The sequence below is a fragment of the Vicia villosa genome, linkage group LG4 (assembly GCF_029867415.1).
Source record: "Vicia villosa cultivar HV-30 ecotype Madison, WI linkage group LG4, Vvil1.0, whole genome shotgun sequence".
In the NCBI taxonomy this organism is placed as follows: domain Eukaryota; kingdom Viridiplantae; phylum Streptophyta; class Magnoliopsida; order Fabales; family Fabaceae; genus Vicia; species Vicia villosa.
Window position 1 is genome coordinate 131,767,026 of NC_081183.1, and position 27,016 is coordinate 131,794,041.

The following is a 27,016-nucleotide window of genomic DNA, read 5'->3' on the forward strand; positions in this document are numbered from 1 at the left end:
TAGCGGTCCGGAATAGACGCAAGTCGATTCAGAACCGCTTTCGCTTTAGTTCGAAATAATTCCGAAAAACTCTGTGAGATCTATTCACAGCCCCTCTAGATCCTTAGGCCAGCGTCTAACAATTGTGACATGTCAGGTGATGTGACATATTAGGATGGGTCAAAATTAGGGTATGACACATATCTGTAACAACAAATTAGCTGCGATTAGAATCCCAAATCCAGTTGGGTATAGGTTATGGTTTAGATATAAATATAATTTTTTGTAACCTAGTTTGAAAACATTTCAAGATGTAGAACTCTAGGGTTTGTTAAGGTTGAATCTCCCGACCTGTGGGAAGATCACCATGTCTGTCTCGAAGCTGTGAAGTAAGAGATGTAGTGTCTACCTTGAAGCCTGTAGGTATGAGATGTATTTTTATTGGAGGAAGCTTTGAAGTAACTCTAAGTTATTATTCATAGTCAAGAGTCTTGGCTAGGTATTGTCATTGAAGTATGTCTTCCAACGCTATTTGTCTGTGTGATCAGAATGTTGGTGATTAGGTCATTGTTACAGATCCTAGGACTGGAAAACTGTACAACATCACCGCGGTGATTGGAAGTGGGATGGAGATATTCCATATCTAGAAAGGATCTAGGTAGAAGGTTCATTGGGTAGGGATTAAGTGAAGAGTTATAAACGGGGGAGTTTAGCTCTTAATTAATACTGCTGATAGTGGACTTCATTCCTGGCTTGGTATGCCCCCAGAGTAGGTTTTGTAGTCACCAAACTAGGTAAACAATTCTGGTGTTATTTATCTTTTAGCACAACATAAATATGTGTATATACTTTCCTAATGTTTCTTGACAGATCGGATGTCTCGGCATCTCTCAAGACATCTGGATCTACTCTTACCAGAATATCAAAAACAAAGGTGTTGGGACTTGTAACTCAAAGAGATGCCCATTGGAATTATTGAAAACAAATTTGGGACTTACATCTCATGGAGAGGCCCAAGAAGAACTGTTTATGAAAAACAGATGAAAGATGATTGGGACTTATAGCTCAAGAAGAAACCCAATGAAAGTGAATGAGGTTTGGGACTTACATCTCAAGGAGAGGTCCATGATTATTTGATTGAAAGAAAGTTTATAGGGTTTTTTTGTATGAAAATCCTAATTGTCTGCTTTAATCAAGATTTTTTTGTATAAAAAATAAGTTTTAATTGATAAAACCAAACTAAATCATGATAGACAAGTTTATTCACACTTAACTAAGGCTTAGATTATTAGGTTTTATTTATAAATAATATTTTTGTGATTTTTTTGTGTATGATCATAAAATTTGTGTGATAAATGAAGAGTGTGTGAAAAATCATTTGAAAATAATTAATTTTGATACGTTAATTAATTAAAAGAAGTTGTGAAAAAAATTGAAGAAAAATAGTGGTAAAAAAGAGGTTTTGGTCCCCAAAGAGATTTAACCCATGCCCTTATACTCACCACTCAAAACTCTTACCAACTGAGCTACCGCTGGGATTCTTAAACACACACATTCAACTAATAATATATGTAAAATTTTGGTTACAGCAGACTCAGATGTCATATATGGATGTCTTGACATTTGATCTAACATTATAAAAACAGACAAGGTAGGAACACAAATAACAGTGCAGGAAAGAAATAAAAACACAACAGAATTGTTCACCCAGTTCGGTTCAACCAACCTACTATGGGGGCTACACAGCCAAGGATGAAGTCCACTATTAGCAGTATCAATTCAAATCTAAACTCCCTCGTTTACAACTTCTCACTTAATCACTACCCAATTACCCTTCTACCTAGGTTCTCCCTAGATATGAGAAACCACTCTCACTCCAAATCATCACAATGATGTCTAGCAGTCAACACCTCAGCCACTGCATCAACAGCTCTTCACCAACATTCTAAGTACACAAACAAACATAACTTGGAGTTACTTACAAGCATTCTCCAAGAACAAAACTGCATTCATTACTTCACAGCTTCTAAGTGAGTAAGATAAACCTCTTGCTATAGGCTTCGAGACACAAATCAGTGACCATTCCACATTCCGGGTGGTTCACTTACACGACAAACCTTAATGATTACATCTTTCTTAAACTCGGATTGTCTCTCAAAACATGGTGACCTTCCCACAATTCGGGAGCTTCACTCTACAGACTCAGCTCTTAAAAACTACATTATTAAAATTATGGCTAGTACTATTTAGGTTACAAAAATTCTATTTATAACTTATTCCTAACTGGACTTGGGTCTTCAAATCGTAACAAACTGACATAACAAATTGTTGCTAAAATTGCTCCACAAATATCTCCATAAAATATGCTACAAGTAACAACAATAAGTTGTTACACTTTTGCAACAGATTTTCCTATAAAATCTTTCAATATTTAGCTTCCTAAATGTTCTCCTTGATCTCCTTAGATATAGATCCACATAAGATTCAATGTTTTAGGAATATTCAGTTTCTGTTATAACGGAATCCAAACTATCAGCTCAAATACAATATCACGACATCTTCTTTGACATGTTGTTCCAGATGATGAAACATTTCAACATAACATGTTTCTCCATTAAATAGAACTTCTACATGCTTTCTCTCACAGGTTATAATTATATTTATCCTATTGCTGATAAATTAGTTTTACCAAACATAAAGCCAATCCAAAAAAGCACTAACAATCCCCCCCCTTTGGCTTATTTTGGCTAAAACTAATTTACATAACCTTTGTATTACAGAAGCATAAAAAATACAAGGGTTTAACCATTACAATTCAGTAGCAGTAATTTAGGAGTCTTCAGTAGTCACTGTTTATGATATTTCAAACTTTACCAGTGACAGTCTTCAGTCTTCTTTTATGATGTTGAATTATCATACTAGGACTTCTTTCTGGAAGGTCCAACTCCAATGTTCTCTCTCTCCCTCTCTCTCTCTCTCTCTCTCTCTCTCTCTCTCTCTTAAGGATCTCACAGATCACACAAAGTTTCTCCCCCTTAAAAGTTGCTCTTCAGAGATAACATGACATAACCACTTCTCCCCCTTTTTAGCCATAATAAGACAAAGGCTTTGTTGAAGGAGAACTCACTATAAGATAGGAAACATAACATCACAGATATCATCTTCATAGAGAAGGAGAAAACTGAGGCCATGATGCACATGAGAAAGAAAATACTATATGCTCCCCCTCAAACTGAGAACTGTGCTACGACACAAATTGACACAACATCCTCTTTTAGAGCATAAGAGGATACTCACTAACAGAAATTTAAACACTTGGATTATCCATTTATAGACATAGAGAACCAGACCTCTATATTGGATAATTCAGAACACAAGACAATCAGTGTTCATGACTATAGAATGATTCAATAACTTGCATTATCCATAGAGACAACAGACCTCTATAGAATGACTTAGAACACAAGAAACAATTTGTGTTCATGACTCGAAACAAGACTCTCAAATTAAAAAAAGTATCTTTACAAAACAACTGCAAAGAATGACCTTAGGTTTAAAAATGTCTGAACACTACCCTTATACCATATGCTTGTCACAATTTGAAAAACATATCCTAGACTCTAGACTTTACTCATATCCGAAAGAAGGAAATAAGAGACTCAAACAAAGAAAAAAATGAAAAGGAAAAGTCTCTAGAAACCTGAGCAATTTAAATAACATACCTAGACTTTAACAAATTTCTTGATCAAGAGATGTTATTTGAGAAAGAACTGCATCAGGAGGACTTGTGCAATGGTTGTAACATGCACTATATCAGAACAAGTGATATACACCATCAATACATGTTTTTAGATGATAATACAAAGAATGATCCTTGTTGGTTTTCAAGGATAAAACATGTCTTGAGTTATGTTCTGACATCTTGTATGACATTGTTCTTCTTGCTTAGAGATTAGTCTTTGAGAGACTTTCCATTTGATTAGAAGCAGAATAACATTGTCCTTGTTGATCTTCATACTCTCTTACTCCCCCTGAGATTTACAAATTTAGGACATCTTTGATGTTTGTCCTTGAAGTACCCTTCATTTGTAATTTTTCACAGTTTCCAAATTTAGAATCTTCAGTTTGCTTGCTACACAAGATTCAGATTGCCACACTCTGAAACTTGATGTAGAAGAAACTAAAATTGTATAACCATAAGTCAATCTTCAGCCGATAAGTCTGAACCTTATCTCTATGGTTTCTTCAACAATAGTGATGATGTATTTTCATGTAGAGCTTTTTCTTCATCACATACTTCTTCTCTTCACACAGTTATTGCAAATATCCAGCTCCCATCAAGATATTTAACAGTATCAGTATGCTTCACCAGATACCATTGCCAAACTTCCTAAACTTGTGAAGATAACAGTGATTATTAACATTTAGTTCACACTAGTCCTTGAATTCTTCATACAAATACTCAGCTCCCGACAGAGTATAAGAATCTTGCATTGAGGCTGCACATTTAATAAGTACTAAGTCTCCTGTCAAAGTACTCATTAGTTACTCAGTAAGATTGAGTACTCACACTGGTTTATCTTGATTGATTTCTTCTTCACAGTCTTATATTCAAGTTCTACACCTAATAAGTACTAAGTCTCCCATCAAAGTACTTATTAGTTAGTCAGTTAAAATTTACTACTCACACTAGAATATTCTGACTGATCACCTCCTTGCTTACCCTTGGCAATAAACACCAAAAAAAATTGAAGACCTTGAGATGATGTTGTAACATCTGATATGACATGATCCTTCATGGTTCTTGGTTAACATCTCTAACATATAATTCATAGCACTTGGGGTGGAAACAATAGAGTGTAATTATCAATAACATCCAGACATATCAAGGAATAGAATAGCCAGCATAAGCTTTTCTTCAGACTTTCATTCTGATTTTGAGATGATGGATGCCATAGTCTGTACCTATAGAGGAGATTCCCTCATTTAGGTTTCTGGAACAGACTCAGTTATGGCTGTCATACCTTAATTTTTACCCCCTGAGATGTCACACCTCCAAATACCTTATCAAACTCAAGACAAGTACTCAGAGCAGTCACTTGTTTGTCTGATACCCAATCGAGGGTGCTCAAGGACAAAGGAGTTCAGGAAAAGGATCAATCAATATGAGAATAACCTCTAATACAATCATAGGATTAAAATGATTCATTTATTCACCTATGTTGATTAGACAACAGTCATCAGGGCTCGGGTTTGCTCAGCTAGGCTTTTTAACCCATCAAGGACTAAAATCAGGGACCACATTTGGGAAACCCTAAAAAGCCACAGGGCATCACTCAAAGGCTTCAATCATCTTCAAAATATCCATATGACAATATCCATAGGGCATTACACTTCAATTCAAGATCTACAGTCATCAATTTCACCTGGTCGACAATTAGGGTTTCAGACCTAATTCACTAGCATAGTTGACTTTTAATCAGGACATGGATCCAAAACTCAAAGCATGACTCAAAAACTTCTATTACCTCAATATAATCCATTTACATCACTCATTTGAGAAGGAGAGTTTGATTCATCACAAAAGTCCAAGATTTCACTTCATTTGGAAAAAGTCAACTATACAAGATCTCCTTTGACTTTTAGGATTTTTGGTCAAACCATGACTTTTAAGGATCAATATCATCAATATATGATTAATGGCGTCATTTGGAAAAATAAATTCAATAAAATTCATCAAGGATCAAAAAGTCAGGAATTAGGGTTTTTAAGGGTACTTTGGGAACTCAATTTTTCTTACACGCTCAAAAAACTCCCAAAATGAAAGTTGTAGATCTTGAAAAATAAAACAACATCTTACAATGCAACTTATTTCAAGAAATCAATCATTTAAGATATTTGGGATTTGGAAGTTATAGGTTATAAAAACTTAGAAAAAATTCTAAGTGTTTTTAACCTAGTTTTCTTCCAACTTTAGGCCTATTTTTCACAAATTTTCCAAATGATTATGAAGAAACCCCAAACTAATGAATTGAAGTAGATGTTTAGGGCTTTCCAAATTATGCTCAACCTTCTCCAAATTCATTATGAACTAGGAGTTATGCTTGTTCAAAGTTGGCCTCATGAAAGAAAATTATAGGTCATGTACAAATTGAAACTTTACAAATTTATGCAAATGGCTTTAATAATTGATGCTATATGACCCATAAGACATCAGTAGAGATTCCATACATTCATTCTCACCATGGCATGAGGTGAATCACCAAAACAACATGTGATTATGTAATGATTATATTTGGGAAATTTATGGCCAAGTGGTGAATCACCAAAGGAATCTCTTTCCAACCAATTGGAGCTCATTTCTGCATCAGAATTGTCCCCTAAGATCAAGCAAAACTGATGGCTAGGGAGTGGTATCAAAGAGCTCATCATTACACTTGGGATATTCTTTGAATTTCTTCATAACCAAGAAACCAAAATGACTTCATTAAGCAAGCTCACTCTTCCAATTTGTACTAAGCACTTTGCCTATAAATAGAAGTGTCTTCCTCAGTAATAAAGACACCAAAGCAACCATAATTTCTTGCTTTCTTCATTTCTCCCTCTTGCTTATAATTTTCAAAAGTTCTTTGGCAAGAAGAATCGAATTCTTCAAACTAGAGCTTCTCTTTTGAAAGTAAGCCTTCTAACATCATAAGGAGGTTCATTGGAGTTTATCCAAACATCTGGATCACTTCTGTAAGTGGGGGAATACCATTGTTGCTTTCATTTTGAGGCTCGTGCAGTTGGAGGTCCATAGAGCAATTTAGAAGGTGTCAAGCAAGTCCAAGCATTCAAACACATTCCTTAGGGTGTAGTGAAGCTATCCAGATGGTCGTAGCTCATCTGTAGGTGCAGATTCATCAACCTCCATGTTCACTTGAAGCTCAAGCAAGAGGGGTCGAATAGAACAATTCAGAGGTTCTTAAAGTAATTGAAGTGCCCAGATAGCATCAACAAGGTCCCAGGAAGCTTTTGTGATCATCCATTCAAAGCCAGAAGTTTTCCATCATTCACACGACCTCCATTTTCAGAGGTAAGTTTTCAAACTCCATCTCTTTAATTCAAGTACTCTTTTTGTGAAAACTCGATACCATTTCATTCAGCATCATCATAGGATTAAAAACCCTTTATCCCCATCCATTTATCTTTCAGTATGATCATTTAATTTGATTTTTAAGTTTTAGGGTTCTTCACGTTTTTCAGTCAATTCATTAGATGTAGTTAATATAAATCTGTGTTAGTTACATATTCAGAATCGTGAGTGAATTTAGAACAAGTTTCATGTTTACACCTTGGCCATTGGTTGAGATTTGAGAGAATCAGAATTTCAAAAAAAATTGGAGCTTGAGGTTGAAGACGAAGATGGAGGGTGGCGCCTTTTTTCAAATCTAAGGGCAAAGTTTATTTTATTTTGAATGGTATGCGTTTTACAAACAAATTCATCGTTTGCCCTAGTGGCCTCACATGCGCTCTTAGTCTCCTCATGCCCATAGTCTGGGGTTCGAATCCCCCTCGCCCCATACTTTTTTATCTTTTTATTTTTTTCATAATTTCCCACTTGTTTTGAAAATAAAACTAACTGCGCGCGTGTTATTGTCACCAACTGGTGTCTGGCCTAGTGGTATTATTTTGAGTGTGTGACTATGAGGGCGTGGGTTCAAACCCTCCAAGGGCCAAAACTATTTTTTTAACACCCATTTTCTTTCTTTTTTTTACAAACTTCACACAATTAATTCACCCATCAAATTAAATCATTTTCTCTTGATTTTTCACACACTTCTCATTTAATATATCTATTTTGAGAATATACTAAAAAATCATAAAAAATATATTATTTTAATATGTTTTAATTAGGTTTAAAATCACATATTTTATGTATGTTTTAATACCTTAAAAAATATAATTTTAACTTGATTTTCAAAACCTAATCTCCTGTAAATATTTTTGAGTTAAAACCCTAATCATTTAGGTCTTAATTGGGTATAGACTTTGTCATTACCCTAATTAAGTTGACTGTTGTCAATAATTTAAACTGTTTTCAAATCTCTGATTAACTAGACGATCGAGGTTTTCAGACAACAAAACCTTGTATCATTGCAAATCATTTTCAACTGTTTCTCATAAACAATAAATCTTTTCTTTGGGCCTTTAATAGAGTGTAAATCCCAACCCTTTTTCATTTTATTTTCAAATACAGACAATAAAACTATTTTAACAACAGTATATCATTTTCAAACAACTGTTTCTCATGAACAGTAAATAAATCTTTTGGGCCTCTAATAGAGTGTAAGTCCCAACACCTTTTTCTTTTCTTAGTTTGTTTTCAAAAACTGTATTTACAAAAATCGTCTTTCTGTTTTCAAAACATTCTTATGGTATTTGAAGGGCATTATTCCCGGTGAAACTCTTCAGATACCTAGGTGACCTTTATCCATCTTCACTTCTACTGTTTTCAAAAACCTTTAACTGTTTATCATAAATATTCAACTGTTATCAATAAAAAAACAAAAATTGTTGTTAAGGCTTTTTACATACATCTTCAAAGGCCTCCACTCCATCCAGGTTAGGCTTTACAAGCTTTCAATTTACAGTCTTTATTTAAAATTACTGTCAAATATAAACTGTTTATATTTTGTTTAGAACTACGTCTGAGTATAAACCCTAGGACAGTTAAACTATATATATATATATATATATATATATATATATATATATATATATATATATATATATATATATATATATATATATATATATATATATATATATATATATATATATATATATATTATAGGACTATGGCCTAGGATTGAGAATGTCTTCCCGGTGAAGGCTCTTTCCTAATTAGAGATCTTTAGTTCAAACCCTCAAGATGAATTATTCCCGGTGAAACATCTTGAAAAAGCCTTAGAACCCAAAATAGGATACATCCACCCAAGAGGAATTATTCCCGGTGAAACCTCTTACCCATTTGCTTAGAGCCAAAATAAGTTCAAAACCACATAGCTTTCTCTTGTGCTATAACAAGGACCCTCGATTAGCCTCCTCTTGGGCTTTGTATAAGGACCCACATGCTTCTTAAAAGCATTCCCAGATTCCTCTTGAGCTTCTATACAAGGACCCATCAGGTTTCTTATAAACATAGGAACAGGTCTTTAGTCACCTTTTAGCCTATCCTGGTGAGTTTCTTCCATTCTTTAAGCCAAACTTTAAACAAGCTAAGAATGTCTCAATCTCACATTGAGTACACCTTTTGGAATGATAGACATGGACAGTCTCTGTCACCCTTATCTTCATTAATCTTCCTTAGCAGAGTCTAGGATCCATAGTTGTCTATCCTTAGTCAGTGTTAGCCTTAATCTTGGGCTTTAAACAAGAAGTCTCAACTAGATAATATTTTTGCCATAAAAAAATACCCTGGAAAGGGTCAGCCTCCAAAATCAATCCTTCAAAGTCATAATTCCCTGGAAAGGGTTAGCTTCCAAAAAATTCAACTTTTAAAAGATAAATCTCACTTAAAGTCAACCTCAGCCAATAAAGGTCAAGTCCTCAGTAGAGTCTACTTTAGGTCAATCATTCAAATAAATCCCCCAGTAAAGTCAATCTTCCAACCTGGGTCTTTCATTCAACAAAAGCACATACTCCTCTTAGAGTCAAAACCCTATTCATAGATATTCCCTTAGAAAGTCAGCCACAACCTTGGGCTTTGTACAAGGCAGATAATAGAGTCTCCCCAGTGAGTCCTCCATCATCAAGTAGCCACAACCTTGGGCTTTGTACAAGGCATATAAACCATATTTCCTGTATCAAAGATTCCGAACCTCTAGGATCTTTTCCCCATAGAGTCATCCATACTCAGTTTCCTCAACAGCCAGCCACAACCTTGGGCTTCATACAAGGCAGAAAATAATGACTTCCCTAGCTAGAGTCCGCCACAACCTTGGGCTTTGTACAAGGCTGAAAACAATGTTTCCCATATTCAGAGTCATATATATATATATTCCCCAATTAAGAGTTAGCCACAATTTTGGGCTTTGTACAGAGCACCAAATAAAAATCCATCAAAATAAACACTCTCCAACTAGAGTCAGCCTCAATTCTAGGCTTTGTACAGAACACAATACCTTAGTTTAAGTTAACTATCAGCGGAGTCATCTCCCAGAGTCAATAAAAACAATCAAAAAGCCTCAAGCTTGGGCCTCATACAAGCCAGCTAAAAATCAAATCTTTCAAACAGTAGGTAGACATAGCTTATCTCTATAGAAAGATATTTCTCCTATCTCACCACATTCAAACAAACAATCATTTCAAACATTCTCCCATTTAGGACTCGTGAAAGGCATGCTCTGGCTACATCCCAAACTTGTACAACTTTCCCTAATTTGGTCGAGAATCTTTCATTCAAGAGGCATGTGGCTGTCGTACTTGATCAACCAAGTAGACTCCCTTTCTTAATGAAACATTTGTAGCTTTTCTGTCACTTTTTTTAATCTTTGTGGAGGAATAGTAGAAATACCTCTCTGTAAAGATGATTTCATGTCTCTTTACTGTAAACAGAGATTTAATTCCAGCTTCAACCTTGAGCTTCAAGCAAGGCACCCAAAACAATTAATTTCCCTAATTAGTTCTCCGAACTACAAAAAGCTCTGACTTCCATTAGGGATATGTAGGCATGAGGTTCACAAGGAATCTCAGCGAGCTAATAAAATACCAAAAACAGTCAGTCAGTTTGTCTTTCTTTTAAATCAATTCAATTCTCTCTCCTAACACAAAGGAGAAACTTTCCCAATCATAAGCAACAAACACAAACACATAGACACAGAGAAGGTTCCCGTAGAGTACTACGGATATGTAGGGTGCTTAAACTCTTCCCTATGTATAACCGACCTCCCGGACTCCAGAATTTCTAGTCTAGGTGAATCCCCACACTTAGCAAACTCCTAGGGTTTATTTGAGATCTTTTTCCCCTTTCCTACTTGTAGGATAATTAAAAAGTTCGTGTGATATCATAGGAAGAACTGAAACAAAATTCATCTCGCCACGGGCGCATTCTCCTTCCAAATTTCGTGTGAAGGGTCTAGCGTGCCGTCCTCCCAAGTGAAACTGGGAGGTAAAGAAAATGACACCACAATGGCATGACACTGAATTTGTCAGATTCTTCTGAGCCATCTGACTTCCTTGATTCTAAATAACACTACCCTTTCTAGATAACAACTAGGGTAGTCAACATTTGTGACCATATTTCATTGTGGTTGAGACACAGTATTCAGCTCCAACAACTACTCTATGGTTATGGATGAAAATCCACATATCTGGTTCCTTTGATCAGAAGAAACTACCAGATATAAGCTCATCTTGATTTCTCATAAAGATCTTATAGAGAAAACCTGTATGAATCCTTTGTTAGACGCTGGCCTAAGGATCTAGAGGGGGGTGAATAGATCTCACAGAGTTTTTCGGAATTATTTCAAACTAAAGCGAAAGCGGTTCTGAATCGACTTGCGTCTATTCTGGACCGTTATTGCAAGGGTCGTATATGTGACAAAAAACCACAAGATAATTGAGATTAACGATGAAATGATATGTTATCGAATCAATACGTTTCACAACAGAAAATCGATTAACTTCTAAATTGATAAACTTGGGTTTGCAATGCAGTGATAATGGACGAAGCAAAAAGACAAACACTTGGTGATAATGTTCAAATTGATGGTGATTCAAGATGTGGTGAATTGTGATGTTTATGCAGAATCTTAATTCACAATTTTAACACTTGAATCGTTAATCAATTTGCAATTATGACCAAATATGAACAGAACGTAAATGAAAAGATAAAAGCGACAAGAACACGATATTTGTTCAGGCAGTTCGTCGATCATCCTCGCTACGACTACGTCTGCCCCCAATTCCAAATTGAAATTGGAAAATCTTCCATTAATGTTGAAAGCAGTTTATACAAAGAAGAAAGCAAAGCGATAAACAATAAACCAAATTTGTCGATCCTTTGAATCTTCTTCCCCCTTAATTTTGAGCCAGATCAAGGTGTCCCAAGAGCTTCACTTGATCCCTTTTCTGCAGTGTCTTGAATTGCCTTGAACCCTTGTTCTTCAATCTTCACACTCAGATGGATCCTTGATGAAACCTCTTGATAAAAACCCCCAAGATTCACCTATCTTGGAGGACAAAACCCTCGGATTTTATTCACCAAAAACCCCACAAATCTTCACCTACTAGGAATCTTCAATTCCGTTCCATGGACGTTATCGATCTCGAATGCTAACCCTCAACGCAAGAATGATTGTGTGTAATTGTGTTGGAGTCGTGTCGATGATCGAAGATGAGAAGCCTTTGTGTATATTTCAGTTGTTGGTGTTGGGAACTGCAATAATGAACCTTGGACAATATATATGAGAGCTTATCAGTTGGAGCAAAGAAAACCAGAAATTTTGGCATTTTTGATCAAATAGGTCGACCTCTTGTAATGCTTAGGTCGACCTAACAGAGCTGCATCTGCTTTGAATAACATTTGTTCCCAGTTAGGTCGACCTGTTAAAGAAGTAGGTCGACCAGAATCCTCTTAGATACGTTTTGGGGACCTTTCCTCAGTTTAGGTCGACCTAGTTGTTGTGTAGGTCGACCTAGCAGAATGATATGTAAATTTCTCCACTTTAGGTCGACCTGGGTTGGGAGTAGGTCGACCTGACTGCTATTTTTCTGAGTTCCTCTTGTTTTACTTGTATTGAGTCGACCTATATGCATAGTAGGTCGACCTGCTCTGTCATGAGTGACCAATGCTTGCTTTTCTTTGAGTTCTTCTACTTGTGCCTTGTTGCTTGTATGCTTGTGGAGTTTGCCATGAATCAAAAACATCTTTGTGAGTGTGATCTTGTATTCACATCCTTTTACTTGTATTGAGCTTAACTTCCATACTCCCATAAGCTTATGTCAGAAATAAACTGACATATGGAGTAAAGGAATTAGTTGATCATGTCCTCATCAACCATCACAAAGCAGATGTCTCGTCTTCCAGATTAGGAGTAGGTTCCAAACAAATGTACTCACACTACATTAGTTTAGTACCAGAACATCAGTTCTTCAATGGTAGCGGCATACCAGTAATAATGTCTCAACATCCAGTAGGAAATTTGTTCCTCCTTCTAGGGACACTCCAGCCTTGAAACTCTTCAAGGTTCACACTTGCAGATGATAATGAATATCATTGATTAGTTGACATTCATCAGCTCTAATAAACCATGTCATTATGAATGGACTTGAGAGATTACTCCAGTATCTTAGACACTTTAATTATAGTTGTAAGGTTCTGCCATACATTCTGTTAAATACCCTAGGATTCTCCTTTAATATAGGGTTTGTATCAGAGGCTAAGCAGCGGAAAATAGTCATTCTTCAACTGAATTTACAATGCTTACTCCATACTTCAATTGTAAGCATAACACGTAGGGATTTAAAACAGATTATCCCTATGAGAAGCTTGTTCCTCCATTAAGCTACATTATAGACCCTACTCCAAACATCAAATCCTGATCATAAACCTTAATTACAAAGGTTACCTTATCAGAGTCTTTACTCCCGCATGAAGCTTTTGATAATACTCTCCTCTATGTATAATGATTGAACAATACAATCCAAAATCCTCACTCCCACATGAAGTTTCTGAATTTAATCTTTTTGTCCAAGCATCATTGTCTTTCATCAAGAAGGTACAACAGCTCTGGTCAGGTTGGTCTATTCTTCCACAAATAGGTTCATCCTCCACTTCAAGGGACCATACAATATGAACATTCCTTGTTTAAACAATATTCTACCTTATATACAACCAAAAAGTATCCCCCATGGATCTCATCCAGAAACACACAGGATGCCTGCTCTGATACCAATTGAAATTCTGGTTACAACAGACTCGTATGTCATATATGGATGTCTGGACATCTGATCTGACATTATAAAAACAGACAAGGTAGAAACACAAATAACAGTGCATAAAAGTAATAAAAACACAATAGAATTGTTCACCCAGTTCTGTTCAACCAACCTACTCTGAGGGCTACCAAGCCAGTGATGAAGTCCACTATTAGCAGTATCAATTCAAAGCTAAACTCCCCTATTTACAACATCTCACTTAATCACTACCCAATAACCCTTCTACCTAGGTTCTTCCTAGATATGAGAAACCACTCTCACTCCCAATCATCACAATGATGTCTAGCAGTCAATACCTCAGCCACTGCATCAACAACTTTTCACCAACATTCTAAATACACAGACAAACATAACTTGGAGTTACTTACAAGATTTTTCCAAGAACCAAACTGTACTTATTGCTTCACAGCTTCTGAGTGACTAAAACAAACCTCTTGCCTACAGGCTTCGAGGCACAAATCAGTAACCATCCCACAATCCGGGTGGTTCACTTACATGACTAACCTTACTGATTACATCTTTCTTAAACTCGGATTGCCTCTCAAAACATGGTGACCTTCCCATAATTTGGGAGGTTCACTCTACAGACCCAGCTCTTAAAAACTACATTATTAAAATTATAGCTAGTACTAAACTTAAGTTACAAAGCTTCTATTTATAACCTATTCCCAACTGGACTTGGGCCTTCAAATCGTAACAAACTGACATAACAATTTGGGAGGTTCACTCTACAGAATCATCTCTTAAAAACTACATTATTAAAATTACGGCTAGTACAAAACTTAGGTTAAAAAGCTTCTATTTATAACCTATTCCCAACTGGACTTGGGCCTTCAAATCGTAACAAACTGACATAAAAAACTGTTGCTAAAATTGCTCCATAATATAAGCTTCAAGATATTCTCCACAAATATCTCCATAAAATATGCTCCAATTAACAACAATAAGTTGTTACACTTTTGCAACAGATTCTCCTATAAAATATTTCCACATTTAGTTTCCTATATGTTCTCCTTGATCTCCTTAGGTATAGCTCCACATAGGATTCAATGTTTTAGGAATATTCTGTTTCTATTATAATAGAATCCAAAATGTCAACTCAAATAAGATGTCACGGCATCTTCTTCGACATGTTGTTTCAGATGTTGAAACATTTCAACATAACATGTTTCTCCATTAAATAGAACTTCCACGTGCTTTCTCTTACAAGTTATAATTCTATTTATCCTATTGCTGATAAATTAGTTTTACCAAACATAAAGTCAACCCTCAAAAGCACTAACCATATGAAAATGAATATTTTCCCATAAATTTGAAAACCTTTGCGCCACCTTCTTCATCTTCAACCTCAAACTTTTGAATTTTTTAATTTATAACTTCCTCATTTCTCAACCAAATGGGATGATACAAACATGAATTTCACTCATTTTTTCACAAGAACACGATTGTGATCTTTAATTTTATTTATTTTAAGTATTTTTTAAGATTGTGCACATGAACATGAAGAACCCTAAAACTAAAATTTTAATATGAAATTATGTATGTGTATGGTTTAATTCAATTGATTGAGGGTAAACGTTCCTTATGAGTGCAAAAACATGATGGTAAATCATTTGAACATTTGAAATGCATGGATCATTGAGTTCAAAGTTTGAGGCTTACCATCAAAGTGAGAAATCATATTCTAAGTTTGAGGTGTTACAAATATTATGTGATGATCTGGATAGCTCCTATGATGATATTAGAAGGTGTTTGGATACTCAATTTGGTTTGAAACCTTCTGGATAGCTCTATCTGATCTGAACTACATAAGCATCAAGTTGAAGATGGAGATGGTGATCTTGGTGTTTCAGAACCCTGAAAAGGACTTGGATCACTTCCACATGATGTGTATGAAGTGTGTGAATGCTCACTTTCAAGGGACAATATCTGGTTTGAAGAAATCACTTCTTCATGCCATGAGAAACTTGAAAACATGAGAAAAGAGGGAAAATTTGAGAAAGAAATAATTGAGGTTGCTTTGGTGTGATTTTGAATGAAGATGAGCTCTCTATATATAGGAAAATGAGATGAGATAGTCTTGAGAGCAATGAGCTTGAGTTTGAATAATTTAGTGTGTAAGTTATGGAATATTCCATTTATGCAATGATGAGTTTTTGGCCATGTTGGAATCCATTCCTCTAGCTCCTCATTTCTCTAACTATGAGTTTTATTCTGATTTTATGAAGTGATCAAATTGCCAATTCGGAGATAAACTTGATGAATCATCATTTGCTAATGATTTCAAAAAAGCAATCATTACTTTTTCACATGGCAAGTGAAAAAAATGGTACTTTGATATTCTCTTGTAATGATTCAAAACTATACCACCTTCCCTTGGTTGATGACAATGCATAAACATGTGCATAATTGATGAAGAACTTGTGAAAAATTGATTATGAGCAAAACTAGTTATGCATGAAACTAGTTTCATGGAGACTTCTTTGAAAATCCATAACTTCTTGCTCAAGTAAAATCAAATCATGTTCTAAGACTTTTTAGAAAGCTTATATGATGTACTTCAATTCCCCTATTGATTTGTTGAAATAATTCTTCTTGGATCAATGTGAAAAAAGGGCTTGGAAGTTGGTGAAAAAGTTGATAAAAAAGACTTAGAAAACTTTTCTAAGTGTCGGAAGAAACTTCATGAGCCCATATCTCTCAAATGACTGATTTTTTGGGAAAACGTTATTTGTGGATAAGTTGTAGATTTTGACTTTTTCTTCAAGATAGGATTTGGTTGAGAAAAATTGGCCAAGGGATGAGAAAGTTATAAATTTTCAAAGTTTGAATGTGATTTCTTTACTTAAAAAGTCAAAATCCTAATGGTTGACTTTTTGAATCTTGATTGATTTTCTTGATTTATCTAGATAAAATGGATTCAATAATAATATGTTGATGATTTTGATCCTTAGAAGTCCATAGTTGACCAAATTTCTCAAAAGTCAAAGGTGATCTCAAACAGTTGACTTTTTCCACATGACTTATAATCTTTTGAGTTTCCAATGAGGCAAGCTCTCTTAACCAAATGAGTGATATGAGTGACTAATTATGATTATTGAAGACCATTGAATCATGATTTGGGTCATGGAGTCATTTCTTAAATGAAAGTCAACTTCCCATGTGAATTAGGTCAAAACCCTAATTGTGGACCAGATGAATTTGGGAGTTATTGATCTTGAATTGAAGCATATCTTGGTTTAAATATTAATGAGGGAATCATATGAAGATACTTAAGTTTTTTTAATCATGTTTTGAAGCTTTAATTTCTTCCCATGTGAAAATCTATATTTCAGTCCCCTGATGAATCCAAAACCCTAATATGGTGCTCTTGATGAACTTAAGGCTTGATGCCTTGGGATTGGAGATCATATGTAGATTAATTAAGCATATTGAACTTTATTATTATGTTGAGGATAATTTCGATCATTAATTGATCCTTTGCCTAAATTTTCTGGCTTGATACCCTAATCTGAGGACTTGGTGAACAAGGGACTACTCTGGGTATCTGTTTTGAGTTGATGAAGCATGTGAGATGCTATATGATGTGACATCTTAGGGGGGGTCAAAAAATTGGGTAGGATAGATGCCTCTATTTAAGTTTCTTCTATTTGGATGGACGAAGATTAACATATTGGTCTCTATTGACTGGGAGAGACTTAAATACAAAAGAATGCCCAATTATGGAAGCTCTACTGGGATGTCGCAGTGATGATGGTGTGATGCAGAGCCTGAAGTCTGCATATAATGTTATGATGAAAGGTTGATTTGTTGTGAATTGCATAACTATATCTCGGCATTGTATTCTGTGAGGATAAAAAGACAACTCTCTTGAGAATATGCTTTTGTAACTTCTGGTAATTGAATGACAATGCGGAGTATGCTTGCTCATCTTCTTTGACTAAGTAATCTAACTTATAAAGGGCAAAATAAAAACCTCCCTCATTTCCGATTTCCTATACGTGAAACTGGTCTCGGTCTTCTTTTGAACAAACCTCCCTCGTTTCGGATTTCCAATCGCGAAACTGGTCTCAGTTTTCTTGAAATAAACCTCCCCTCATTTTGGATTTCCTATCGCGAAACTGATCTCAGTTTTTAGAAATAAGCCTCCCCTCATTTTGGATTTCCAATCACAAAACTGATCTCAGTTTTCTTCTGAATAAACTTCCCCTCGTTTCACATTTCCAATCGTGAAACTGGTCTCAGTTTCTTCTTATCAAGTATTCCACCTAAATGTTTTATGTACCAGGCTAGCTCAGGAGAAAAGGATACTACTAAAGTTGATAATTATGTCGGGAGTCAACAAATCAACAACTTGGTCCTCACTTCTATAATATCTCAATCTTAACTTGCCTTCACTAACAAGCACCCTCAAGTAGTGAAACCTCATCTCAATGTACTTGCTCCTCCCATGTGCAATTGGATTTTTAGCAAGATTAATGGCTAAAACATTATCAACCAATATATTCATTAGCCATATGGCTTGGCACGCACATAACAAAGTGACAATATGCTCTTCCTCACAATACAATAGTGAAATTACATGTTCCTTCTTCGAATACCATGAGATTGGTGCTCCACCGAACATAAATATATATCCAGCGGTAGACTTGTGATCATATTTATCTCCTTACCAATTAGAATTGGTAAAATCGAGCAAACTGCATTTTCTACCCATATTCGGTGTGGGAAAGAGAATTTTGAAACCAATAGATCCTTTGATGTATCTTAGTATTCATTTGACTACTTTCGAATGCGACACCTTCAGTCTCTCCATGAATCTACTCGCAATGCCGACACTAAACTCCAAATATGGCCGCGTAATTCACAAGTAACGTAATGATCCAATCAATGTTCTATATTGAGTAGGATCTATGTTCTGCTTCTCTTCATTCTCGGACAGCTGTAACATTTGTTTTGCTTGTGTAATGGAAGCATTACAATGCTCCATATCACATTTCTTCAATATCTCAAGTGAATATCTCATTTGATGGATAAGCAATCCCCTTTAGGATTGTGGAACTCTATGCCTATGAAGTATGTCATGATACCAAGGTCGCTCATCTTAAATTCTTTTATAAGATCACTCTTAAAATTAGAAATACTCATCTCGTTGTTGCTCTTGATCAACAAGTCGTCAACAATAAATAAAGAATGATCACACCTTCACTTGCATTCGTCTTCACATAAACTCCATGCTCGGACACACATTTCTTGAATCAACCTTAACTAAGAAACCATCTATCCTTTTGTTCCAAGCTCTCGAAGCTTGCTTCAAACCATAAAGCTATTTTCTAACTTGTAAAATCTTCCTTCTTAGTACTTCACAATAAAACCAAGGGGTTGTTCCACATGCACTTCTTCTTCGAGTGGACCGTTCAAAAACGAGGACTTCACATCCATTTGATGGAAAGATCAATTGTTGCTATTCGTAATACCAACAACTAACCTATGGTTTGGATCCTAGAAACTAATTCAAATACCTCATTAAAGTCTATACCCTCTCTTTGCAAGAATCCCTTTGCAACTAATCGAGCCTTATGCTTGATTATTTCACCTTTGGGATTTGCCTTCACCTTATAGACTCATCTTATACTAATCACACAACGAATGTTTCTTCTTACTGAGTTCAGATTGGGCCATGAGTGCAAAATGGATGAAATCACCATCATCATTGATTTCGTGTTCGCAGAATATATCAAAATCTTGGAGTCTTTGAGGCATACCTCTTTGCCTAGTTGGTCTTCTCACATTTTCATTTTTTCCAGCTTCAACACGTTGTGTTTCTGCACTTTTTGTTTCTTCGGAATCTAGAAATTCGAAGTTATAATCAGTTAACGGTTTCCTGTAACCGGTTAACAATTGTCCGTAACCGGTTAGAGGCTGCTCCACCTGCTTCAGTTCATCAATTATGACATCTCAAATGATCAGAATCCTCCTATTTTCATTATCAAACAGTTTGTAACCTCTAGTAAGGTGATATCCTAAAAGTATCACCACCTCCCTTTTGTCATCCAACTTCTTCCTTAGTTGACCCGGAAAATTTCAATATGCCACGGAACCGAAAAAATCTTAAATGGTTTAGATTCGGTTTGAATTATGACCATGCTTCTTCTATTATTATCTTCTCAAACTTTTTTGTAGGACACATATTCAACAAATAGGCAGTTGTGTAAACCTCTTCTCCCCACAACTCTTTCGTCAAGTTTTTTCCCTTTTTAACATGCTTCTCACCATGTTAATGATAGATTGATTCTTTCTTTCAGAAACATTGTTTTGTTGCGGTGTATAGGGTTGTACTATATCATGTTTTATCCCTTCTTCATCATAAAACTTCTCAAAGTTATTTGAGATATACTTGCCTCCACCATCCGTTTTGAGAATTTTGAGTTTGTAACCACTTTGCTGCTCAACCATGGACTAGAACTTTTGAAACTCTTCAAATAACTCATCCATTCTCTTGATTAGGTATGTACATAGCTTTCTACTATAATCATCGATAAAAGTGAAAAAAGTACTTATTTCCACCACATGAATAAACTTGCATCGACTCACATACATTGGAATACACCACCTAAAGGTGATGTTTGGTTCTACAACCTGCATCCTTTCTGAATTTACCCTTGTGTTGCTTCGCTTGCACACACTCTTCACAAATCTTAGATGTACTATTGATGGATGGTAAACCGATTACTATTTATTTCCTTTGCAATGCATTGAGATCTCAAAAACTGAGATGCCCAAGATGGTAATGCCATAACCTCTCATCTCGAGTTGCCGATATAGCAAGAAACTTATGCTTCATCACTTTCATGAAGAAACCCCGTTTGCATCAATAACTCGCAAAGTCTTGTCTTCCTTGTGAATCTTGTAACCCTTATCAAGAAATGGCTAATACTTAGAAGGTTACATTTGATTTTAGGAATGTACAATACATCTTTGATTAAGGAATGTCTACCATCCTTTCTCGTGATTAAAACATCACTGGTTCCATCTGCCGCCAAAGTATTGTCATATGCGAATTTCACTTTATTCTTTGTGGCTTGATTAATTTTTACAAACCACTCATTCAACCCATCATATGCGTAGAACAAATAAATTATTGTTCTTCTCATTGAACCGAGCTTGCAAAGCAATCCCCGTCTTTTCCTTATCATTATTTATCTCCCTTATCCTTTGCTCATGAGCCTCGAGAGAGCTTTGAAGCTCATTTCTGCTCAATGTCTCAAGATCCTTCGACTATTCAATCACCATCACAATGTTGCCAAATCTTGCCGTCAAAGAACGCGAGATCTTTGACACAACATTCTGCTTAGAAATAATCTCTCCACAAGACTTAATTTGATATACCAATCGAGTAATTCACGTTAAGTAATCGTTGATTGTCTCTTTCCCTCCATTTGAATCGATTGAAGCTGGCATTTGTGAGTTTGTAACCTCACCACCTTTGCTTTATCAGCTCCAGCATATGCCTTTTCCAGAATTTCCCACGCTTGCTTTGACAATTCCCAATCACTAACCTTTTCGAAGTCGTCAATATCCACATATTTATGGATCAAGAACAAGTCTTTGTAATTTATCTTCTTTTCTTCCTCGTACCTTTGACAAGAGGATTCACCCCATTCTCGATCACTTCAAGAACTTCTTGGTAGCCAAACAATACTTTCATTTGCTTGCACCATTTGTCGTGATTCTTTGCAACAAGGGTTGGTAGATTTATAGGGACTCTATCATTTGAGACAAAATTCATGTTGCACAACAGATGTTTATGAATCAGAACCACACTCTTGATGTCAAATGGAACATACAATCACACAATTGCTAAAAATGGGGGTTTAGGGTATGTGTCGAAGAAGATAAGGACAGAGAAGAGAAAATTAGAGAGAAAGAGGGAGATAATTGAGGGTGAGAATGAACAATTGCATTAACTTGATATGGGGTTACCTCCAAGGTATTTATACAAGTGCTACACAATGATTGGAACCTAAAATAACTCACTAAAGTATAAGAAAAATTCAAAAATCGGGCTCGTAACCGGTTCACACAAATGATTAACCGGTTACGTAGACACAAAACAGAAAATACAATATCAGGTGTAACCGGTTAACGTGTTTGGTTATCTGGTTAACACAATTCAAAACCAGTATTTTTAACTCGCAAAAGTGCTCTTCCATCAACTGTAATTGATTACACGCCGTGTTAAGTAATCGGTTATACATCGTATTAACCGATTACAATACTTGTATTATTGGCTTTTCAATCAATAATTTAAAATCAAATTTTAAAAGAATTAAAATTAAAAATAATTTATTTAGAAAAACTATTTAATCTAAAGCTTCTTTAAATTAATATTATATATTTAATTACATGTTTAATATATAGTTGACTTTATGTAAAAAAAAATTCTAGAAGTTTGAGTGATAATAACCATTCTTTCATTGTGAATTGAAGTTACCCGTCGGCACGTACCATCACCCTGCGAAACTGCGAAATTGAACAGTATTAAGACATAAATTATATGTATCAGTCTGCATCGTTTTAATTAATCTGTGCATATTGAATTAAATTTTGTAAGGCAATCAATCTATATACAAAGCACTACATATATATCTTCCATTCTTATATATATACTTCCACTGGTTTTCACTTTTTCAAAAGTTCTAAGTGTAAAAAGCATCTTGCATAGCATAACATACATTCAAGAAACACACTCTCATGATGTTTAAAAAAGTAATGCATGTCTCCTTTATCATGTTGATATGTTTCTTAATAAAAAATGATTTTTCTAATCAAGTTCAAGCTTTAAGTGGAGCTTTAAATGGCACAAAACATCTTGATGTTGATAATGGAATATGTGCATCTTCTATTATCATTCATGGATACAAATGTGAAGAGATCCAGGTAATTTTATAATAGTTTTTTTTGTTGAATAAATAATATAGTTCATATTTTAAATTTTACTATGTTTAAATTATTTTTTTATAAATTATAGTAATTCTATTTATTTAACTTGGTGTAAATTTATACATACACTTAATCAAATATTTGTTATGATTTTTATTTAAAGGTTACAACCGAAGATGGATTCATTTTGAGTTTGCAAAGAATTATAGAAGGTAAAAACGAAGTTAAAAATGATGCGATAAAAAAACAACCGGTGATACTACAACATGGTTTAATATTGGTATGTTCTATTTAACTACTTTTATTATTTTTATTATATGTTTTGTTTTATTTTATTTTGGCTATATTTTGATATTAAAATAGAATATATATTTATCCTCTAAAATATTCTAGTGTGTAAATAATAAATTTTTTAAATAATTTTTAATAGAAATAATAGTTTTTTGCAATTATTACAATTAACTTTCATATTTTAAAATTTATTTATTTATTTTTTTAAAATTTAATATTATCATATTTTTAACTAATTTTGACATAAAAACCAGAGTTAAATATTCTCATGTATACATGAATCTCTCATAAATATTTGGTAATCAATTCCAAAATTAATTTAAGGTATCTAATCCATGAGAATGACTAGATTTGCCTTTACTCTATTTTGAGAAAGAGAATTATAGGCTGAGTCTTACCTATTACTAAAATAAATAATAAATAAAAAGGAGCAACGGCAATTAATTTCTGTAGATGAGTTAAATTAAAAATTGTGGAGAAAAGAAAAAAAATTCAAGGTAAAAATTAAGATTTTGATTTGATAATATTTATGTGACTTTTGATTTTTTTTTTATCACTAGTATTGTTTTTAAAACGTGAAAGGAAAAAATTCCAATACATTATCAATTTATTGTAAATATTTATTTTAACATGTAAGTAGAATTTATTTTTGTTTATAAATAACACAGTCATTTGAGAGTAACATCCAGTTCGGTGCTCATCATTAAATTGTGATGCATGGAGTAGTTATATGTCATACAAATATTGATTATGCATTCTACCACAAAAGTAAAAGAAATTTGTGATTTCTTTCAAAAATTAAGGATCTATATATTTTTGTATAAAAATAAATAATATTTAAGCATTATTATTTCTAATCTTATTTTTATTTATAATATTGATATTGAAAAAATCAATCAATAGTGTGTGTATTTTGTTGTAACTATTATTTATTTCCACAAAATACAATGTGATGCAGGATGGTATGATATGGCTTGTCAACTCTCCAGAACAGAGTTTACCTCTAATTTTAGCTGATAATGGCTTTGATGTTTGGATTGTTAATACTAGAGGAACAAGACAAAGTCGTCGACATGTTATATTGGACCCCTCTACTCCGGTTTGCTATTTTATGTTTTAATTTTATCATAATAAAATATTTAATTTGTTTTATTTATACTTATTAAAAATTAAACTGGTTCAATAGAAAATTGGTAATCAAATCAAATTAAATTGAAACCGCAAATAATTGCATTAAATTTGAATGTATATGAGTTATTTTTTAGAAAAATCAGGCAGTTTGATTCGGTTTACGGATTATATTTATATGTATTTATCGTGATTCTTAGAGAATTATAATGGTAAAAAATATTGTGTAAAAAAATATTTATAGGTAGATAGAACTATTTAAAAAAAAAAATAGGATTATTTAAAATAAATTTTTTTTAATGTAATATTATGGCAGATCTTTTGGAACTGGTGTTGGGACGATCTTGTAAAATATGACCTACCTGCTGTGTTCAACTATGTATACAGTCAAACAGGACAAAAGATTAATTATGTTGGTCATTCTCTGGTAATACATTACTAGTACTTATTTTGATATTTGAACAGATGCAATTACACTGTTATATATGAAAATGCAAACAAATAGTAACAATTGAGAGACTGTGTTTGGCAGGGAACTCTATTAGCCTTAGCTTCTTTTTCTGAAGGAAAATTGGTTAACCTGGTGAAATCAACAGCTTTATTGTGCCCCACTGCTTATTTGAGTCACATGAAGACTCCTATAGGGTCTCTTGCAGCCAGATTCTTTGTTGCTGAGGTAAAAAAACACTATTTTTTTGTATTACTCATTATTTACTGACACAGACATTTAAGGAAGCTTTTGTAGTGTCAATGTTACACATTAATATACACATTAATAAAGACTTTTATTTATTAAAATTTATTCATTTTTAAACAGGCAGCTGCACTTTTTGGTCTGGTCGAATTTAATCCAAAAAGGTATGGATTTAGGGTTTTACATTGTCTTCTTAAACTTAAAATATCTTTAATTAGTATACTTTATATAATATTTATATTATTATTTAATGGTTTTTCTTATATTGTTTGAATAGTTTAATTATCAGAGCCCTTCATAAGCCTCTTTGTTATGACCCCAGAAGTGATTGCTACTACTTGATGACTTCATTAACTGGTAATTTGATTTTGTTAATATTTTTTTTTTTTCCTTTTGATAAATTTATATGAGTTTTCCAAATTTATGTGGTTGAAATGTCCAATTCAGGCCATAATTGTTGTCTCAATATGTCAAGTATTGACAAATTCTGGATAAATGAACCTCAACCAACATCAATGAAGAACATGATACACTTGGGTCAAAGTAAGACTTTTCCATTAATTATAACCGATTACACCCTGTATTAACCGATTACATCATTGATTTTCACTCAATATATGAGTCTTTGAGCATTAAAATTCATATTTAAATATTTATATATCTAACTAAATAATGAAGCTTTTGATGTGATATTTTTTGAACTATATGCAGTGGTCAGAGATGGAGTTCTAGCAAAATACAATTATGGAATACCACATTTAAACTTTGTGCACTATGGAAACAATACCCCACCAATATATAACCTATCAAATATTCCACATGATCTCCCTCTCTTCATTAGCTATGGAGGACAAGATGCACTTTGTGATGTTCGTGATGTTGAGAATTTATTTGATAAGCTCAAGTTTCATGATGTTGACAAAATAAGGAAGCACTTTGTACAAGACTATGCTCATGCGGATTTTGTCATGGGGTTCAATGTTAAAGAAATAGTATATGATCATATTATTTCTTTTTTCAACAATCAAGGTAATGCTTAATAGTATTACAAATAATATCAAGTTGTACGAGACAAAGTACGTGACATGTGTTATGTTGTTATTATCCTAAATAAAGTAATTACAAATAATATCAAGTTGTATGAGACAAAGTACGTGACATGTATTATGTTGTTATTATCCTAAATAAAGTAACTTAAGGAGTTTATTTGGTGTCGTTAATGGATATATGCATACATGAGTTAACTAATTAGTGTAAGTTTTGATAAATGTAATTATCTTATATTAATTTGAGGACAAGATAAAAATTCTAAAAAGGAGTTTGATGTTTGTAAATAACAATATTTTGTCTCATAATGGACTATTTTTGTAGGCAAGTCAATAAGCAATATATTTTGACTTGTTAATTGTGAGACATCTTGTCTCTGAGTAACTCTGGCGTGTTTTTCCTGAGTCGTTTTGAGATTATATTCTAGATTTGTTTTCTTTTTCGGTTTATCGTAGGTTTGCAAAGTTTGTATTTTGGGAGAAGTTTTTCATTCCAATTCGGTTTGGTAAATTTTTTGTTAAATCAAAAAGATTTATTTGGATAGGTTAAAATAAATAATTAAAATTGGATCTGGTTTTGGTTTTAATGAAGAAGATTTGATTGTTGTTTTAGAGATATAATCTACTTTTTTTTTATCTAACTCTACTTGGATTTTCGGTGGGATCTCTTTTGTTATTTAAAGAGATGGTACTTCTTGTGTGAATTCCAATATTTTTTGAAATTTTTTGCGTGTCATATTTTAATTTAACAAGTCATTGTAGTTTTGTTGTAATATTGTATTCTTTAGGGTCTTTCTTATATTAGAATGATAGAGTATTTGGTCTATAATTGTGATTTGAATCATACCACATATAATTGGTTTCTTGGAAACACTAGGAGAGTATTTAAGTGAAAGTGGTGAGATCTCAGTTTCAAATGGATCATGAGTTGAAATTCATGGATAGTATTAGA

General features: G+C 33.9%; 1 protein-coding gene across 1 annotated transcript; it reads left to right on the top strand.

Annotated features, from left to right (window-relative positions):
* The first annotated feature begins 22,571 nt into the window (after positions 1–22,571).
* LOC131599685 (triacylglycerol lipase 2-like) lies at positions 22,572–26,161 on the top strand. Its single transcript, XM_058871964.1, has 9 exons — positions 22,572–22,902; positions 23,069–23,185; positions 24,155–24,295; positions 24,641–24,751; positions 24,857–25,000; positions 25,142–25,182; positions 25,296–25,375; positions 25,466–25,561; positions 25,730–26,161. The coding sequence occupies exons 1-9, from the start codon at positions 22,717–22,719 to the stop codon at positions 26,056–26,058; spliced, it is 1,245 nt and encodes a 414-aa protein (XP_058727947.1). The 5' UTR covers positions 22,572–22,716; the 3' UTR covers positions 26,059–26,161.
* The last annotated feature ends 855 nt before the right edge of the window (positions 26,162–27,016 follow it).